Raw genomic sequence first — 20,095 nt, 5'->3', positions numbered from 1 at the left:
GAGGCCACTGCTGGAAATGTTATTAGTGGGGGAAGGTCGCTGCTGGACATGTTATTAGTGAAGGGTTGTTGCTGTTGGACATTTATTAGTGAGGGGAGGCCGCTGATGGGCATGTGATTAGTGAACAGAGGCCGGTTCTGTACATGTGATTAGTGAACAGAGGCCGTTTCTGGACATGTTATTAATGAGGTGAGGCTGCTGCTGGGACATGTTATTAGTGAGGGAAGGGCACTGCTGGACATGTTATTAGTTAGTGGAGGTTGCTGCTGGACATGTTATAAGTGAGGGGAGGCCACTGCAGGGACATGTTATTAGTGAGGAGAGGATGCTACTGGAACAGTGAAATATTGGCCAGACTACTTCACAACAGGGCCCACGTCACCATCAGTGGGCTTGGCTAGCCAATAAACTGTAGCAGCAAACCAGTTGCTGCTGGGGTATGTTATTAGTGAGGGGAGTACTCTGCTGGATATGATATTAGTGAGGGGAGGCTGCTACTGGACATGTTATTAGTGAAGGGTGGCTGCTGCTGGGACATGTTATTAGTGAGGGGAGGATGTTGTTGGGACATGTTTTTGGTGAGGAGAGGCCGCTGCTGGACATATTATTAGAGAGAAGAGGCCGCTGCTTGACATGTTATTAGTGAGGAGAGCATGATAGTGGGACAGTGAATGTCTGGCCAGACTACTTCACAACAGGGGCCACGGCACCTCCCGTGGGCTTGGCTAGCCAATAAACTGTAGCAGCAAACCAGTTGCTGCTGGGATATGTTGTTAGCATATAAATCATTCTATTCTATTCTATTAGTGAGGGGAGTCCTCTGCTGGATATGTTATTAGTGAGGCGAAGCTGCTGCTGGACATGTTGTTACTGAAGGGAGGTCTCTGCTGGGACATGTTATTAGTGAGGAGGTGCCATTACTGGATATGTGAGGGGAGGCTGTTGCTGGAAATGTTATTAGTGAGGGGAGGCCCCTGCTGGACATGTTATTAGTGAAAGGAGTTCGCTTCTGGACTTGTTATAAGTGAAGGGAGGCCGCTGATGGACATGTTATTAGTGAGGAGAGGATTCTGCTGGCACTTGTTTTTAATGAGTGGAGGCCGCTGCTGGAGAAGTTATGAGTGAGGAGAGGATGTTTCTGGGACATGTTTTTGATGAGGAGAGTCCGCTGCTGGACATGTTATTAGAGAGAGGAGGCCGTTGCCGGACATGTTATTAGTGAGGAGAGACCGCTGATGGACATGTTATTAGTGAGGGGAGCCCACTGCTGGACATGTTATTAGTGAAGGGAGGCCACTTCTTGACATGTTACTAGTGAAGGGATTCTGCTGCAGGACATGTTATTAGTGAGGGGAGGCTGCTGCTGGGACATGTTATTATAGAAAGGATGCCGCTACTGGACATGTTATTAGTGAGGGGAGCCCACTGCTGGACATGTTATTAGTGAAGGGAGGCTGCTGCTGGACATGTTATTAGTGAAGGGAGGCCGCTGCTGGACATATTAGTGAGGGGAGGCTGCTGCTGAGACATGTTATTATAGAGAGGATGCCGCTACTGGACATGTTATTAGCGAGGGGAGCCCACTGCTGGACATGTTATTAGTGAGGGGAGGCAGCTGCTTTACATGTTATTAGTGAAGGGAGGCCACTGCTGAACATGGTATTAGTGAAGGGATTCTGCTGCTGGAGATGTTATTAGTGAGTAGAGGCCGTTGCTGGACATGTTATTATCGAGGGGAGGCCACTGCTGGAAATGTTATTAGTGAAGGGAGTCCTCTTCTTTGATATTAGTGATGGGAGGGCCCTGCTGGGACATGCTGTGGTTAGAATAGTCCAATATCAACCAGGGAGAAAGTAATTAATTAAATATATATTGGCCAAATAACATTGCAGATACAAGCAGATGTATTTGTTTCCACGGAGATCTCATAAGACCTTTGCGTATCTTTATTTTATACCCTTCTTAATGTAGGAGAGCTTATTGGCTTTGCATAAGTAACTCAAGACAGGCTAAGCGAGCATAAGAAGGAGGATTGCAAACAGCATAAGAATAACTTATAAATAACACAACTGACAGGCAAGAAGAATACAGGGGTCATCATCCTTTACACAGAACGAACCCAAGGCTAGCTATTGTCCAAGATCCGCAAACCCCATTCCTGTGTCTTATGCTGTATAAAGTTCACTCTTCCATATAGTGAAGAGTCTAATAAGTTTATTGCCTTAACTAATTCTCTATTAACTAAGTAAAATGAATTACTTTAACATTCCTCTCTTTTATCAATTCTTCACTAGATACATGGACTGTTTCTCTCCCCCTATCCTCAGAACCCTTAGTGTATAAGATCATCCTACCCACACAAAGTGTAAGAATACTAATTTTCACAATTTGTGGGATGTCCAGCATCCATCCAGAATATCTCACTGCTGGACATGTTATTAGTGAGGAGAGGATGCTGCTGGGATATGTCATTAGTGAGAGGAGGCCGCTGCTGGACATGTTGTTAGAGAGGGGAGTCCACTGATGGAAATGTTATTTGTGAGGGAAGGATACTGCTGGACATGTTAATAGTGAGGAGAGGTGGCAGTTGGACATGTTATTAATGAGGGGAGGACACTGCTGGATATGTTATTAGTGGGGGAGGCCGCTGCTGGGACATGTTTTTAGTGAGGGGAAGCTGCTGGGACATGTTTGTAGTGAGGGGCGGCTGCTGCTGGGACGTGTTATTAGTGAAGGGAGTACACTGCTGGGACATGTTAATAGTGAGGGGAGGCTGATGCTAAGACATGATATTAGTGAGGGGAGGCCACTGCTGGATATGTTATTAGTAAGGGGAGGCCGCTGTTGGGATATGTTATTAGTGAATGGAGGACACTGCTGGGACATGTTATTAGTGAGGGAAGGCTGATACTAAGACATGTTTTTAGTGAGGGGAGGCTGCTGCTGGACATGTTATTAATGAAGAGAGGCCACTGCTGGACATGGTATTAGTGAGGGTAGGCTGCTACTGGACATGTTACTAGTGAGGGGAGGCCGCTGTTGGGACATGTTATTAGTGAGGAGAGGATGCTGCTGAGATATGTCATTAAGGAGAGGAGGCCGCTGCTGGACATGTTGTTATTGAGGAGAGGCTGCTGCTGGGACATGTTATTCCTTAGGGGAACCTGCCACTGGACATGTTATTAGTGAGGGGAGGCCACTGCTGGTCATGCTATAAGTGAGGGGAGGCTGCTGTGAGGACATGCTATTAATGAAAGCAGACCGATGCTGGACATGTTATTAGTGAGGGTAGGGTGCTACTGGACATGTTACTAGTGAGGGGGGCCGCTGTTGAGACATGTTATTAGTGAGGGGAGGCCACTGCTGGACATGTAATTAGTGAGTAAAGGATGCTGCTGGGACATGTTATTAATGAATGGAGGCCGCTGCTGGATATGTTATTAGTGAGGGGACGGCACTGCTGGACATGTTATTAGTGAAGGGAGGACACTGCTGGGACATGTTATTAGTGAAGGAAGGTCACTGCTGGACATGTTATTAGTGAAGGGAGGCCACTGCTGGGACATGTTATTAGTGAGGGGAGGACACTGCTGGGACATGTTATCAGTGAAGGGAGGCCACTGCTGGACATTTTATTACTAAGGGGAAGTAGTAGCCGCTGGATGAGGTTAATGGCAACAGACAAGGCGGGCAAGCAGTGGCTGGCGTATGAGGTGGGCTGGGAAGGCAGCAGGTAGAGGCTTGGAGAATAAAGTAGGAAGGCCACGGCTGCTAGAAGAGGTGGGAGGGCAATGGCCGGTGGACAAGGTGGCCGGACCCGGAGGGGCCTAGTTGTAATATAGCAACAGCAGAGGGGGGATGGGCCTGGAAGCAAAGCATGAATAATTTAAGAATTGCCCATAGATCCTTGGCCTCTAAACATCACACTACTTCATCCGTTAAAAGAAACTGGTGTTTCATCAGTATTTCTTGCAGACCCAGAATCTTCTATTGCCTTCCATGATCTGCATCAGTGAAAACAATAGGACATGTTTTATCATTTTTACCACGGACCACGGATCAGTGAAAACACCCATAGAAATCAAGGGCTTTGTGAGGCGTCCGTGGAAATCACCAAACCACGGACATGAATAAACGTTTCTCAGGTTCAGTTTTCGATGTCCAAACCAGAAGTGGAAAGAAAAAAATAGGAGTTGCAGCTTGAGTTTGATCATTTAACCCCTTGATCAGTGCTGTCATCCATCCTTCATTCTACCCTTGTAATGGGACGTGTATCAGCTGCCACTGAATCATAGCTACTTATAGTGGTGGCCTCATGGTAAGTCCTGTACAAGGGGAAAACCAAAAGATATATCATAAAATCCACCCAGGAAAGCCTGCAGCTGATTATAATATGTACGATAGTCGGCCCCCAATTCTCATCATTTATAATAATAATCTTTATTTCTATAGTGCCATCATATTCCGTAGCTTTAATATTCATAGGGGATCATCTATGAGGATGAGGAGGTGACACAAGAGCTTACAGTCTATGAGGATGAGGGGGTGACACGAGAGCTTACAGTCTATGAGGATGAGGGGGTTACACAAGAGCTTACAGTCTATGAGGATGAGGGGGTGACACAAGAGCTTACAGTCTATGAGGATGAGGGGGTTACACAAGAGCTTACAGTTTATGAGGATGAGGGGGTGACACGAGAGCTTACAGTCTATGAGGATGAGGGGCAACACAAGAGCTTACAGTCTATGAGGATGAGGGGGTGACACAAGAGCTTACAGTCTATGAGGATGAGGGGGTGACACAAGAGCTTACAGTCTATGAGGATGAGGGGATGACACAAGAGCTTACAGTCTATGAGGATGAGGGAGGGGCACAAGAGCTTACAGTTTGTGAGGATAAGGGGGTGACACAGGAGCTTACAGTCTATAAGGATGAAGGGGGTGACACAATAACTTACAGTCTATGAGGATGAGGGGTGACACAAGAGCTTACAGTCTATGAGGATAAGGGAGTGACACAAGAACTTACAGTCTATGAGGATGAGATAGTGACACAAGAGCTTACAGACAATGAGGATGAGGGGGTGACACAAGAGCTTACAGTATATGAGGATGAGGGGGTGACACAAGAGCTTACAGTCTATGAGGATGAGGGGGTGACACAAGAGCTTACAGTCTATGAGGATTAGAGGGTGACACAAGAGCGTACAGGCTATGAGGATGAGGGGGTGACACAAGAGCTTACAGTCTATGAGGATGAGAGGGGTGACACAAGAGCTTACAGTCTATGAGGATGAGGGGGTGACACAAGAGCTTACAGTCTATGAGGATTAGAGGGTGACACAAGAGCGTACAGGCTATGAGGATGAGGGGGTGACACAAGAGCTTACAGTCTATGAGGATGAGGGGGTCACACAAGAGCTTACAGTCTATGAGGATGAGGGGGTGACACAAGAGCGTACAGGCTATGAGGATGAGGGGGGACACAAGAGCTTACAGTCTATGAGGATGAGGGGGGACACAAGAGCTTACAGTCTATGAGGATGAGAGGGGTGACACAAGAGCTTACAGTCTATGAGGATGAGGTAGTGACAGAAGAGCTCACTGTCTATGAGGATGAGGAGGTGACACAAGAGCTTACAATCTATGCGGATGAGGTAGTGACACAAGAGCTTACAGTCTATGAGGAGGAGGGGTGACACAAGAGCTTACAGTCTATGAGGATGAGGGGGTGACACAAGAGCTTAAAGTCTATGAGGATGAGGGGGGGACACTAGAGCCTACAGTCTATGAGGATGAGGGGGAGACACAAGAGCTTACAGTCTATGAGGATGAGGTGAGGAACACAAGAGCTTGCAGTCTATGAGGATGAGGGGTGACACAAGAGCTTACAGTCTATGAGGATGAGGGGGTGACACAAGAGCTTACAGTCTGAGGACGAGGGGTGACACAAGAGCTTACAGTCTATGAGGACGAGGGGTGACACAAGAGCTTATAGTCTATGAGGATGAGGGGGTGACACAAGAGCTTACAGTCTATGAGGATGAGGGGAGGACAAGAGCTTACAGTCTATGAGGATGAATTGGGTGACACAAGAGCTTACAGTCTATGAGGATGAATGGGGTGACACAAGAGCTTACAGTCTATGAGGATGAGGGGGTGACACAAGAGCTTACAGTCTATGAGGAGGAGGGGGGACACAAGAGCTTACAGTCTATGAGGATGAGGGGGGTGACACGAGCTTACAGTCTATGAGGATGAGGGGTGACACAAGAGCTTACAGTCTATGAGAATGAGGGGGGTTACAAGAGCTTACAGTCTAAGGATGAGGGGGGTGACACAAGAGCTTACAGTCTATGAGGATGAGGGGGGTGACACAAGAGCTTACAGTCTATGAGGATGAGGAGGTGACACAAGAGCTTACAGACTATGAGGATGAGGGGGGTGACACAAGAGCTTACAGTCTATGAGGATGAGGGATGACACAAGAGCTTACAGTCTATGAGGATGAGGGGGCAACACAAGAGCTTACAGTCTATGAGGATGAGGGGGGTGACACAAGAGCTTACAGTCTATGAGGATGAGGGGGTGACACAAGAGCTTACAGTCTATGAGGATGAGGGGGGTGACACAAGAGCTTACAGTCTATGAGGATGAGGAGGTGACACAAGAGCTTACAGACTATGAGGATGAGGGGGGTGACACAAGAGCTTACAGTCTATGAGGATGAGGAGGTGACACAAGAGCTTACAGACTATGAGGATGAGGGGGTGACACAAGAGCTTACAGTCTATGAGGATGAGGAGGTGACACAAGAGCTTACAGTCTATGAGGATGAGGGGTGACACAGGAGCTTACAGTCTATGAGGATGAGGGGTGACACAAGAGCTTACAGTCTATGAGGATGAGGGGTTGACACAAGAGCTTACAGTCTATGAGGATGAGGGGGGACACAAGGTTACAGTCTATGAGGATGAGGGGGTGACACAGGAGCTTACAGTCTATGAGGATGAGGGGGTGACACAAGAGCTTACAGTCTATGAGGATGAGGGGGGACACAAGAGCTTACAGTCTATGAGGATGAGGGGTGACACAAGAGCTTACAATCTATGAGGATGAGGGGGTGACACAAGAACTTACAGTCTATGAGGATGAGGGGGTGACACAAGAGCTTACAGTCTATGAGGATGAGGGGGTGACAGGAGAGCTTACAGTCTAAGAGGATGAGGGGGTAACACAAGAGCTTACAGTCTATGAGAATGAGGGGGTGACACAAGAGCTTACAGTCTATGAGGATGAGGGGGTGACACAAGAGCTTACAGTCTATGAGGATGAGGGGTGACACAAGAGCTTACAGTCTATGAGGATGAGGGGGGACACAAGAGCTTACAGTTTGAATTAAGGTATATCAAGGAACATGGGTTAGGCAATAGACTGAGATAAAAGAAGTAAGGTAGGGAGGTGCATCATTGATGGTCTAAAGATCAGACCACCGTTGATCAGTGTTATTTCGAATACTGCGGACCAAGGTTTTAAAGTACCTTTGAGATCTTTTATAAAATGAATTTTTCAGTTTATGTTCCCTGGATAGTTAAAGAATTAAGGTACATTAGGATTTTATTATTTTTTTCGAGTATTATTTTATATGCTTTTTGAGAGGTTTTATTGCTTTGCTTTATTTTATTTTTTTCAGAGCCTTGACCAAGAAAACAAAAAATTTGGATTTCAGCGAGTAAAAAAATATGAGCACACCAATGAATCTATATACACAAAATCGAAATATCTTATCACTGGTCATCCGGGAGTATTAGCTCATCCAAAGGTAAATTCGCTGAAGTGAAAAGTTTACCGTATATACTCGAGTATAAGCCAAGTTTTTCAGCACAAAAGAATGTGCTGAAAAACACCAACTCGGCTTATTCACGAGTCAATAAGAAAAAATAAACTTTATTACTCACCCTCCCACATCCTCGATGCTCGGCGCGGCTCCCAATCCTTGTTGAGGCTCCTCTTCTTTCTTCTCCTTGCTGTATTATGAGGCGGGAGCCAAGCCGAGCATCTGGGATGCCAAAGGGTGAGTATGTAAGATTTTTTTTTTTTTTATGTGCGTGCTTGCTGGCTATATACTACTGAAGGCTGGCTGGCTGTATGCTACTGGGGGCTGGCTGTATGCTACTGGGGGCTGGCTGTATACTATTGTGGGATGACTTGCTGTATACTATTGTAGTTTGGCTGGCTGTATACTACTGGGGGCTGGCTGTATTCTACATGGGGCTGGCTATAAACTACATGGGGCTGGATGGCTAAATACCACTGTGGGCTGGCTATATACTATTGGGATCTGGCTGGCTGTATACTACTGGGGGCTGGCTGTATACTACTGGGGACTGGCTGTATACTACATGGGACTGGCTATATACTGCATGGGGCTGGCTATATACTACATGGGGCTGGCTTTATACTACTGGGGGCTGGATGGCTGTATACTACACGGGGCTGGCTGGCTGTATACTACTGGGGTCTGGCTTGCTGTATACTACATGGGGCTGGCTGGCTATATTCTACTGGGGGCTGGCTGGCTGTATTCTACTGGGAGCTGGCTGGCTGTATACTACTGGGGGCTGGCTGGCTATATTCTACTGGGGGCTGGATGGCTATATACTACTGGGGACTGGCTTGCTGTATTCTACTGGGGGCTGGCTAGCTGTATACTACTGTGGGCTGGCTGGCTATATACTACTGGGGGCTGGTTATTTACTACTTCATTCTGGCTGGCTATATACTACTGGGGGCTTGCTGGCTGTATGCTATTGGGGGCTGGCTGTATACTACTGGGGGCTGGCTGTATACTACTGGGGGCTGGCTGTATACTACATGGGGCTGGCTGTATACTATTGTGGGCTGGATGGCTGTATACTATTGCAGTCTGTCTGTCTGTATACTACTGGGGGCTGGCTGGCTTTATTCTACATGGGGCTGGTTGTTAACTACTTGGGGCTGGCTGGGTGTATACTACATGGGACTGGCTATAAACTACATGGGGATGCCTGGCTGTATACTACTGTGGGCCTGCTATATACTATTGGGACAGGCTGGCTATATACTAGATGGTGCTGGCTGGCTGTATACTACTTGGGGGCTGGCTGTATACTACATGGGACTGGCTATATACTACATGGGGCTGGCTGTATACTGCATGGGGCTGGCTATATACTACATGGGGCTGGCTATATACTACATGGGGCTGGCTTTATACTACTGGGGGCTGGCTGTATACTACATGGGACTGGCTGGCTGTATGCTTGAAAAAGATTCATTGCGAATCGAAACGTCGCGTACTCTATGCCTTTTATGTAAATAAAGCCTTTATATTTTGGAAACCTTGGCGTGCTGTGGCTCCCTCCATCGATGGCTGGCTGTATACTACATGGGGCTGTCTGGCTGTATACTACATGGGGCTGGCTGGCTATATTCTACTGGGGGCTGGCTGTATTCTGCTGGGAGCTGGCTGGCTGTATACTACTGGGGGCTGGCTGGCTATATACTACTGGGGGCTGGCTGGCTGTATTCTACTGGGGGCTGGCTGGCTGTATACTACTGGGAGCTGGTTATTTACTACTGTGGGTTGGCTTGCTTAATATTACTGGGGTCTGCCTGGCTCTATACTACTGGGGGCTGGCTTTATACTACAGAAGGCTGGCTATGTACTACTGGGGGCTGGCTGGCTATATATTACTGGGAGCTGGCTGGCTATGTACTATTGGGGGCTGGCTGTTTATTACAGGGTGCTGGCTATATACTACTGGGGGCTGGCTGACTATATATTACTGGGGTCTGGCTGGCTATATATTACGGGGCTGGCTATATATTGCGGGGGCTGGCTATATATTACGGGGGGCTGGCTAGCTATATACTACTGGTGGCTGGCTATATACTACTGGGGGCTGGCTGGATATACACTACTGGGGACTGGCTATAGTATATAGCCAGTGCCTTCCCCTCAGCATATAGCCAGTGCCTGTCTCCAGTATATAGCCAGTGCCGCCCCCAGTATATAGCAATTGTCTTCCCCCCAGTATCTAGCCCTTGTCTTCCCCCAGTACATAGCCAGTGCCTGCCCCTCAGTATATAGCCAGTGCCTGCCCCCCAGTGAATAGCCAGTGCCTGCCCCACAGTGTATAGCCAATGGCTGCCCCACAGTGTATAACCAGTGCCTGCCCCTCAGTGTATAGCCAGTGCCTGCCCCTCAGTGTATAGCCAGTGCCTGCCCCCCAGTGTATAGCCAATGCCTGCCCCTCAGTGTATAACCAGTGCCTGCCCCTCAGTATATAACCAGTGCCTGCCCCTCAGTATATAACCAGTGCCTGCCCCTCAGTATATAACCAGTGCCTGCCCCCCCCCAGTATATGGCCGTGCCTACCCGCAGTATATAGCCAATTCCTGCCCCTCAGTGTATAGCCAGTGCCTTCTCCTCAGTATATAGCGAGTGCCTGCCCCCCAGTATGTTGCCAATGCCTGACCGCAGTATATAGCCAGTGCCGGCCCCCCAGTGTATAGCCAATGCCTGCCCCGCAAGTGTATAACCAGTGCCTGCCCCTCAGTGTATAGCCAGTGCCTGCCCCTCAGTGTATAACCAGTGCCTGTCCCTCAGTATATAACCAGTGCCTGCCCCTCAGTATATAACCAGTGCCTGCCCCCCCAGTATATGGCCAGTGCCTGCCCCTCAGTATATAACCAATGCCTGCCCCTCAGTGTATAACCAGTGCCTGCCCCTCAGTATATAACCAGTGCCTGCCCCTCAGTATATAACCAGTGCCTGCCCCCCCAAGTATATGGCCAGTGCCTGCCCGCAGTATATAGTCAGTGCCTGCCCCTCAGTATATAACCAGTGCCTGCCCCTCAGTATATAACCAATGCCTGCCCCTCAGTGTATAACCAGTGCCTGCCCCTCAGTGTATAACCAGTGCCTGCCCCTCAGTATATAACCAGTGCCTGCCCCTCAGTATATAACCAGTGCCTGCCCCCCCCAAGTATATGGCCAGTGCCTGCCCGCAGTATATAGTCAGTGCCTGCCCCTCAGTATATAACCAGTGCCTGCCCCTCAGTATATAACCAGTGCCTGCCCCTCAGTATATAACCAGTGCCTGCCCCTCAGTATATAACCAGTGCCTGCCCCCCCCAAGTATATGGCCAGTGCCTGCCCGCAGTATATAGTCAGTGCCTGCCCCTCAGTATATAACCAGTGCCTGCCCCCCCCCAGTATATGGCCAGTGCCTGCCCCTCAGTATATAACCAATGCCTGCCCCTCAGTGTATAACCAGTGCCTGCCCCTCAGTATATAACCAGTGCCTGCCCCTCAGTATATAACCAGTGCATGCCCCCCCAAGTATATGGCCAGTGCCTGCCCGCAGTATATAGTCAGTGCCTGCCCCTCAGTGTATAGCCAGTGCCTGCTGGCACTGAGGTGTTTTACAGTTTAGTTGTTATAAGCCAGTAGGTTTGCTTTGCGAAATCAAAACAGAAGTCATTTGGATAAAAAACAGATACAAAATTGTCACTAGGGGCGGCCTTAAAACATTACTATGCAGTCCTCGAAAGTCCCGGATTTCCCGAGAAGAAAATGGATGTGTGAATAAGCCCTTAGGCTACATTCACACTGCCTTATGGGGGACGTATATGCGGCCGACGTATATATGGCCGATATACGTCCCCCATAGATGGAAATGGGTGCACGGCGTCCAATGGGAGCGGTACGGTGCAGCACACGGGCGGCACCGTACCACTCCGTACCCCGTAGAAAGATAGGACATGTCTTATCTTTTGACGGAATACGGCATTGTGCGCTTTGTATTCCCATGTAGAGCGGTGGGGGTGAGCGGTGCTCTCCCCCTCTCCCCAGCACTGCCGTGTGCCCACTGTGCAACAGTATGGCGGGCAACGGCAGTGGGAATGTAGCCTTAGACTAATGTTTTATTGGTCACAGATGTCTCACTAATCCTCTAATCTCACGTTGTTTCAGACGCTGAAGTTTGATATTGAACCCTATCAGTTCACGGAGATCAGACTGAAGGAGAAAACGGCAGATATCTTTTTGTATGTAGCTGAAGAGAAGACGCAGGACACAGTCTGGGACACTCGTCTGACACAAAGTACTGAGCAGTTATTTACTTTTCTTATCATTTCTGCGATTTTTTTTTACTTTTTTATTGTTATTATTGTTTCTTTTTCCAGGTGATTTGATGGACGTTGCCCAATTATTATCATCGCTTACAATCCATAGAGGTAAATCTGATTTTACATTTGTTACATTTCTCCATAATTATTGATGAGACACCACTGCCCTCAAGAGAAGTGGAAATGTATTTTTTGAGATTTAAAAATTACATAAAATGACTTATCTAAGAGTCTGATATAGAGGCAATAATTATAGAAAGTTCGGCCTGAATTCCCTCTACCCCCTGATTCCCCAGGTCTATTAAAATTACCAGAAAAAAAACCCTGGAAGAGCACAATACAATCAAAGTCTTGAAGGTTACTACAGTAATGATAAACTCCACAATGCACCACTGCAAATACAACTGTCACTTACACTATAGTATTTACATTCCACACTGCGTTCCTAAACAATGCATATCTTTTACAGCTGTCCGCATTCTGTACCCTTCAAAGTTATTATATTGTATACATAGCCTTCCTCTGGATTCTTTATATATACACATTGGGGCACATTTACTTACCCGGCCGACGGAGTTCACCCGAAGTGCATTGTCCGTTTATAATTCACATCTGCTGCGATTCACTAAGAAGGTACGCCCGAAATGTGTCGCTTCCCCACTAAGGTCCCCGGAGTTCACCTTCTTCTTCCTGGTGCATGTAAGTGCTTGGCTTGCCACACAAATTGAAAGTTAAATCCACGCTCAGTCTATATCAGTCGGATCCTCCAACGGCCCGCCCTCCGGATTTCTGTCACATGAAAGCCGGTGCAGTTGCACCAAAATCCGACACAATAGCTGCCCCGCAATCGCTGAAAATGTTGGCAGGTCCGACGGCAATGCGATTTGCGGACCCTTAGTAAATAAGACCCAACGTCTACCCTAAATAAATTATATTTTATTCAGTGTACTTATACCTATAATGGATTCCTAAATACAGTAAATAGTGCCCTGAAATTGATTACATATAGCTGTACACATAGGTGTATTTCTGAGGTACTGGGTTTGAATAAAAAAATAGATTTAAAAACAAAAAAAAAACAAACAAAATCGTACGGTACATGCACCAACGCGGTAAATAGCATAGATAAGCCCAAACTCTTTTTTAGAAGAGATTATTGTTCTTGTTGCCCATAACAGACTACCACTTAGGATCCGTTATTATGTGGTAGATAGTTGTTGGCGTGAAATGTATAGCTGTTTGTAGCCTTCTCAGCTAAACGCGTTTCGCAGCTTGCTGCATCTTCATCAGCAGCTCATATTTCCTCCTTAGTTTCTCTTGTTGTGTTTATAGAGATTTGAATTCTCAAAAAGAATTGTCCTGGATTTATCGTTCAGGTGATGGATAAAGTCTGGAATGGAACCATTATCTAAAAGTGACACAAAACAGGGGAATAAATCCCTGCACAGAGATCTATATATTAAAAATGACAGATTTATATGTGGAATGTAGAATTTTGGGGGTGAGCAATGCCTACAAAATTATTATTATTATTTTTTTTTAATAAAAAAGTTTCCCCTGGTATTGAAGGTGACCAGAGGGGGCCCACCGGAGGATCCTCTGGTCCTCCCCTTGGCCAGTCCGACCCTGACAATGACAGATTTATATTTGGAATGTGGAATGCAGGGGGCGAGCGTTGCCTACAAAATTATTATTATTATTTTTTTTTATAAAAAAGTTTCCCCTGGTGGTGAAGGTGACCAAAGGGGGCCCACCGGAGGATCCTCTGGTCATCCCCTTGGCCAGTCCGACCCTGACAATGACAGATTTATATTTGGAATGTGGAATGCAGGGGGCGAGCGTTGCCTACAAAATTATTATTATTATTTTTTTTAATAAAAAAGTTTCCCCTGGTGGTGAAGGTGACCAGAGGGGGCCCACTGGAGGATCCTCTGGTCATCCCCTTGGCCAGTCCGACCCTGACAATGACAGATTTATATTTGGAATGTGGAATGCAGGGGGCGAGCGTTGCCTACAAAATTATTATTTTTTTTTAAATAAAAAAGTGTCTTTCCCCTGGTGGTGAAGGTGAACAGAGTAGGCTTCACTAGTATCACTATGATAGAGAAAGCAAGAAGCGGCACTCACCGGACTCGTGCAGAAGATTTATTCAAAGACACAGAGTTCAGACGTTGGACATGGTGCAGACCGCGGCAAGCGACGGGCCGTTTCGCGCCTGTGTGGCGCTTTCTCAAGCCTACAAAGTCGCGTCTCCGGAGCTGCCCCTCTTACAGTCGGCTTCCGGTGACGTGCCGGTCATGTGACACAGCACTTCCGGGAGTCGGAAGGAGGTGAACGCCCCCGGTGACGCTACGTTGCTCAGCAACACAACAACATAGAAAACATTAAAACAGTATTCATGGGAATGCCATTGCAACAATGAGATCGCCATAATTATGCTAAGTCTGTCAAACAAGACCGGACTAATGGATCGATAAAGGCATGATCACTAAGTGGACATAGGAAAAACTTCTGCCTATATAGTATATATGTCCTGGCATAATTTAGTATAGAAAAGGGCCACCTGGAATAGTGAAAAAGAAAAAGAAAAAATAGTGTGAGGAAAAATAGTGAACAGGCGATCTCAGTGAGTAATAGGCAAACCCAGGAGACAATTAGACCAGATGCACAGATACAGTATGCAAGTATACGGCATTATAACTTTTTTTCTCTATTGGTTCTCTTGGTTGTACGGGCATATGTTAATCTATCTTGGTGATGGGACAGGTAGGGAGCTGTAAATCGCAGTACGTAAGAGTACTGCAGTCTCGTGTAATTTTTTATTTTTTATTTTTTAGGGGGAATACAGTAATCTCATTTAATATTCCTTTTCATGTTACATTTTATGTTGCATTTTATTTTTTGCTCCTAATCGTCATTTGACCCTTTAATTGTAATATTTAAGATAGAGAATATTCTTTTATTTATATTACTCTTATGCTCAAACTGTGCCCAAGAAGATGCTAAGGTCATTCCTATCGTTAAGGCCCAGCCTCCCCATGGCATCAAACCGTATAATGTGTTTTGCCTCACGGCGTAGCAATTCTTTCTCCTTGTTACCTCCCCTCAGGTCTTTTTCCACCCTTTCTAGGCCAGCAAATTGGAGAACCTCTGGGTTACTTCCGTGTTGTTCCCTAACGTGTTCAATGATTCTAGGGCAGCCGTTGCCCGTCTCTATAGATCTACAGTGTTCCCTAAAACGTACAAAGAGACTACGAATAGTTTTTCCTATATAAAAACGTCTACACGGACACCAGATGATATATACCACATGTGTGGTTCGACACGTTATGAAGGAGTTGACTTTCCATTTAATGCCACCCATATCGATACACTTAGCCTGACTGTTAAATTTGCAAAAACTGCAAGATCCACACCTAAAATTCCCGATAGGGATGCTGCGCTCTAGCCATGTGTTTCTTGTGTTTTTTTGAGAAGAAAACTGGATACTAACTAGATGGTTCCTGATAGTTTTACTTCTTCTAAAGGAGATAACAGGTCTCTGCATGGTAATTTCATTTAGTTGGGGATCATTTTTTAGAAGGTCCCAATTTTTGTATATGGCCATTCGAATAGCATCCCCATGTGGGCTATATCCAAAGGAGAACGCAAATCTCTCGCTCTCCTTCGGGCGTGACCCTTTTGAGTTCTCTGGGGTTCTAACTGTGCCTAATCTTTGGGGAGAGTCTATGGCTTTTTTTTAAAGCTGTCTCAATGACCTGTGTGGGATACCCCCGCTCTAATAATCTGGTCTTTAGGTCCTGTGCTTGTGATCTGAAGCCTGTCTCCGTGTTGTTGAGTCTCTTTATTCGTAAAAACTGGCTATAAGGTAAACTGTCACGGGTGTGCTTTGGGTGAAAACTGTCATATCGTAATAGGGAATTGGTGGCTGTGGGTTTTCTGAAGGTGGTCGTAATGAGGGTTTCCCTTTCTATATTGACTCGTACATCCAGGAAATCCAGCCTCTTTCCCCCAAAAACAGAGGTAAATCTCATATTCATATCGTTGACAGTATTCAAATATTCCACAAACCGTGAAAATTCGTCCTCTGGGCCAGGTGTGTCTTTGAATAAATCTTCTGCACGAGTCCGGTGAGTGCCGCTTCTTGCTTTCTCTATCATAGTGATATTATTCGTGTATCCCACTGACCAGCTGAGCACCACCTTAGTGCAACCTCGATTCCTGACTGGAGAAGGACGCTAAGGAGAGAATTGTCCTCAAGGGGTAGTGCAGGGTATTCACTTTATTGTATATGTAGGCTTCACTAGTGTTGGGGCCCACCAGAGGATCCTCCGGTCCTCCCCTGGGCCAGTCTGACCCTGACAATGACAGATTTATATATGGATTATAGAATGCTATGTTGGCAAGAGAATACAGTGCCTACAAGTAGTATTCAAACCCCTGCAGATTTAGCAGGTTTGATAAGAAGCAAATAAGTTACAGCCTTCAAACTTCAAACAAGAGCAGGATTTATTAACAGATGCATAAATCTTACAAACCAAAAAGTTATGTTGCTTAGTTATATTTTAATACATTTTAAACATAAAAGTGTGGGTCAATTATTATTCAACCCCTCAAACCATCAGATTTCTGTTTGGTTCCCCTAAAGTATTAAGAAGCAGATATGACTCTGCCGACGTTACATTGATGATATCATTTTAAGTTGGAATAAAATTAGAACGGAATTAGATGATTTCCTAAAGACTTTAAAGCACAATAGGTTTAACTTAATTTTTACACCAAATATAAGTAACATAAAAGTTCTTGGACTTACAAATTGACATAAAAAATGAGAATCTTCCGTGTAGCACATCGTCTAAAAGTTGTCCCCTCCCTTAGTGGCTAATCCATACACCATATGGCCAGTGATCACGCCGGGGATTGTGTGGATCAGATTTTGGCGCATTGGCGCCGGCTTTCATGCAACAGAAATGGGGGGGGCAGGGGGGGGGCGTCGGACGATCCGACTGATTCGGACTAAGCGCAGGATTTAACATTCACCAGGAAGAAGAAGGTGAACTCTGATGGACCTGATTGGTGAAGCGACACATGCAGGATATCGAGTGCACGATTTACGTGAATCGGAGAGTTCATCCTCGTCGGACAGTCCGGATCGGGGATCGAGCAGGGGCTGGGTAAGTAAATGTGTCCCTATACGTGCGAAATTCTTAAACCAGCTTTACAAAAAGCAAGAAACTTAAATAGGGAAGAATTTAGACAGAGTAACATCTTTAACCCCTTAGCGACCAGGTACTTTTTTGTTTTTGTGTTTCTTTTTTTCACTTCCCTCCGTCAAAAATCTATAACTTTTTTTATTTTTCCATGTAAAGAGTGAGGACCTGTTTTCTGTGCAACAAAATTGCTCTTCATAGTGACAGTATTTTATATTCCATACCGTGCACTGGGAAACGTAAAAAAAATTTCAAATGCAGTGAAATTGGTGAAAAAAATGCATTTGCGCCATTTTCCTGTGGACTTGGATTTTATGGCTTTCACTGAGCGCCCCAAATGACATGTCTACTTTATTCTTTGGGTGGGTCACGGGGATACTAATTTTATACAGGTTTCATAATGTTTTCATACATTTACAAAAATTAAAACCTCCTGTGCAAAAAAAAAAGGTCATTTTTCCATCTTCTGGCACTAATAACTTTTTTATACTTCGGTGTACGGAGCTGTGGGTGGTGTCATTCTTTGTGACTTTTGATGACATTTTCGATACTGCCATATTAAGGACTGCACTACCTTTTGATCACTTTTTATAGAATTATTTATATTTTTCAAAAGGGCAAAAAAGAGCCGTTTTTGAGTTTGGCGCTATTTTTTGTTATGGAATGTAAACGCCAGGAAAAAACTGTTATTATATTTTGAGAGATCGGACATTTTTGGATGTGCCGATGCCTAACATGTTTATGATTTTAACTGTTTATTTATATGAGTTCTAGGGAAAGTGGATGATTTTTTAATTTATTTTTATTTATTTATTTTTTTCACTATTTTTCAGACCTCCTAGGACAGTTTATGGGGATTTACCACATCATTTATTACAATGTGCAAATCGCATATTGTAATGAATGAGTTAAAACCAGAAGACAGCCTCAGGTGTTCTCATGACCCGTGGATGTCATAGCAACCAATCAACACCCCCGTTTACCTCACAGTGGGTGGCGATCGAACCCAAGATGACAGTTCCCACGTGCCGCTTGTATTAAAATGTCGTTTATAGGGTTAACACCCGCGATTAGTGCCAGCACTTACTAAGGGTGTTACCGGCCCATGAGCCCACTCCATACAGTGGGAGCCGGAGTGTGATGTACAGATATCACACGACGTCACACATCGGTAAGGGGTTAACTACAGTAAATAACACTGATATTTCTATTAACAGCACACAAGAAAACAAGAGTAAAATAATTGTGCCATATAAAACCCAGTATAAAAAGATACAGAAACTCATAATAGAACATTTGGATATCCTTAAATATGACAAAACATAAAATACAATATTACCCGATAGACCCCCCATAGTTTACAGTAAGACTCCAAATATGAAAAGTCGCCGGCAGCAGCAGATGTGCCGGTGCAGGGACAGTGACTCCCCGCAAAGACCTACTCCCGGCTGTCTGCGCCCTCCCCCCTCACGCCCCTTCATGCCCCACTGGTGTGGCGCTGAGGTCCTGATAAATATGCCCCCGTGTGAAAGTGCTGGTATTGCACACAATTCTCATATATCTCACAATTATCCACTCAATACACAACATTGAGCTTGGTGTATATATATATATATATATATATATATATATATATATATATATATATACACACACTCACCGGCCACTTTATTAGGTCCACCATGCTAGTAACGGGTTGGACCCCCTTTTGCCTTCAGAACTGCCTCAATTCTTCGTGGCATAGATACAACAAGGTGCTGGAAGCTCCTCAGAGATTTTGCTCCATAGTGACATGATGGCATCACACAGTTGCCGCAGATTTGTCGGCTGCACATCCATGATGCAAATCTCCTGTTCCACCACATCCCAAAGATGCTCTATTGGATTGAGATCTGGTGACTGTGGAGCCATTTGTGTCCAGTGACCTCATTGTCATGTTCAAGAAACCAGTCTGAGATGATTCCAGCTTTATGACATGGCGCATTATCCTGCTGAAAGTAGCCATCAGATGTTACAGAGTACATTGTGGTCATAAAGGGATGGACATGGTCAGCAACAATACTCAGGTAGGCTGTGGCGTTGTACCAAGGGGCCCAAAGAGTGCCAAGAAAATATTCCCCACACCATGACACCACCACCACCAGCCTGAGCCGCTGATACAAGGCAGGATGGATCCATGCTTTCATGACCCCACCATCCGAATGTCGCAGTAGAAATCGACCAGGCAACGTTTTTCCAATCTTCTACTGTCCAATTTCGATGAGCTTGTGCAAATTGTAGCCTCAGTTTCCTGTTCTTAGCTGAAAGGAGTGGCACCCGGTGTGGTCTTCTGCTGCTGTAGCCCTTCTGCCTCAAAGTTGGACGTACTGTGCGTTCAGAGATGCTCTTCTGCCTACCTTGGTTGTAACGGGTGGCGATTTGAGTCACTGTTGCTTTTCTATCAGCTCGAACCAGTCTGCCCATTCTCCTCTGACCTCTGGCATCAACAAGGCATTTCCACCCACAGAACTGACGCTCACTGGATGTTTTTTCTTTTTCGGACCATTCTCTGTAAACCCTAGAGATGGTTGTGCCTTAAAATCCCAGTAGATCAGTAGTTTCTGAAATACTCAGACCAGCCCTTCTGGCACCAGCAACCATGGCACTCAAATCACCTTTCTTCCCCCATACTGATGCTCGGTTTGAACTGCAGGAGTTTGTCTTGACCATGT

General features: G+C 45.7%; 2 protein-coding genes across 2 annotated transcripts in view; both read left to right on the top strand.

The window, feature by feature from the left end:
• The window catches only part of LOC140128360 (uncharacterized), a 179,872-nt gene that overhangs the window by 78,569 nt on the left and 81,208 nt on the right, over positions 1 to 20,095 (top strand). The window lies entirely within an intron of this gene.
• LOC140128625 (NACHT, LRR and PYD domains-containing protein 1b allele 3-like) overlaps positions 1 to 20,095 on the top strand; it is a 36,911-nt gene that overhangs the window by 14,918 nt on the left and 1,898 nt on the right. The window contains exons 5-7 of the mRNA XM_072150323.1: positions 7,694 to 7,822; positions 12,020 to 12,149; positions 12,232 to 12,282. Coding sequence (XP_072006424.1) covers positions 7,694 to 7,822; positions 12,020 to 12,149; positions 12,232 to 12,282 — 310 coding nt within the window. The remainder of the gene's footprint in view (positions 1 to 7,693; positions 7,823 to 12,019; positions 12,150 to 12,231; positions 12,283 to 20,095) is intronic.

The sequence above is a fragment of the Engystomops pustulosus genome, chromosome 4 (genome assembly GCF_040894005.1).
Source record: "Engystomops pustulosus chromosome 4, aEngPut4.maternal, whole genome shotgun sequence".
Lineage (NCBI taxonomy): Eukaryota > Metazoa > Chordata > Amphibia > Anura > Leptodactylidae > Engystomops > Engystomops pustulosus.
This window is presented reverse-complemented; position numbering and strand designations above follow the sequence as displayed.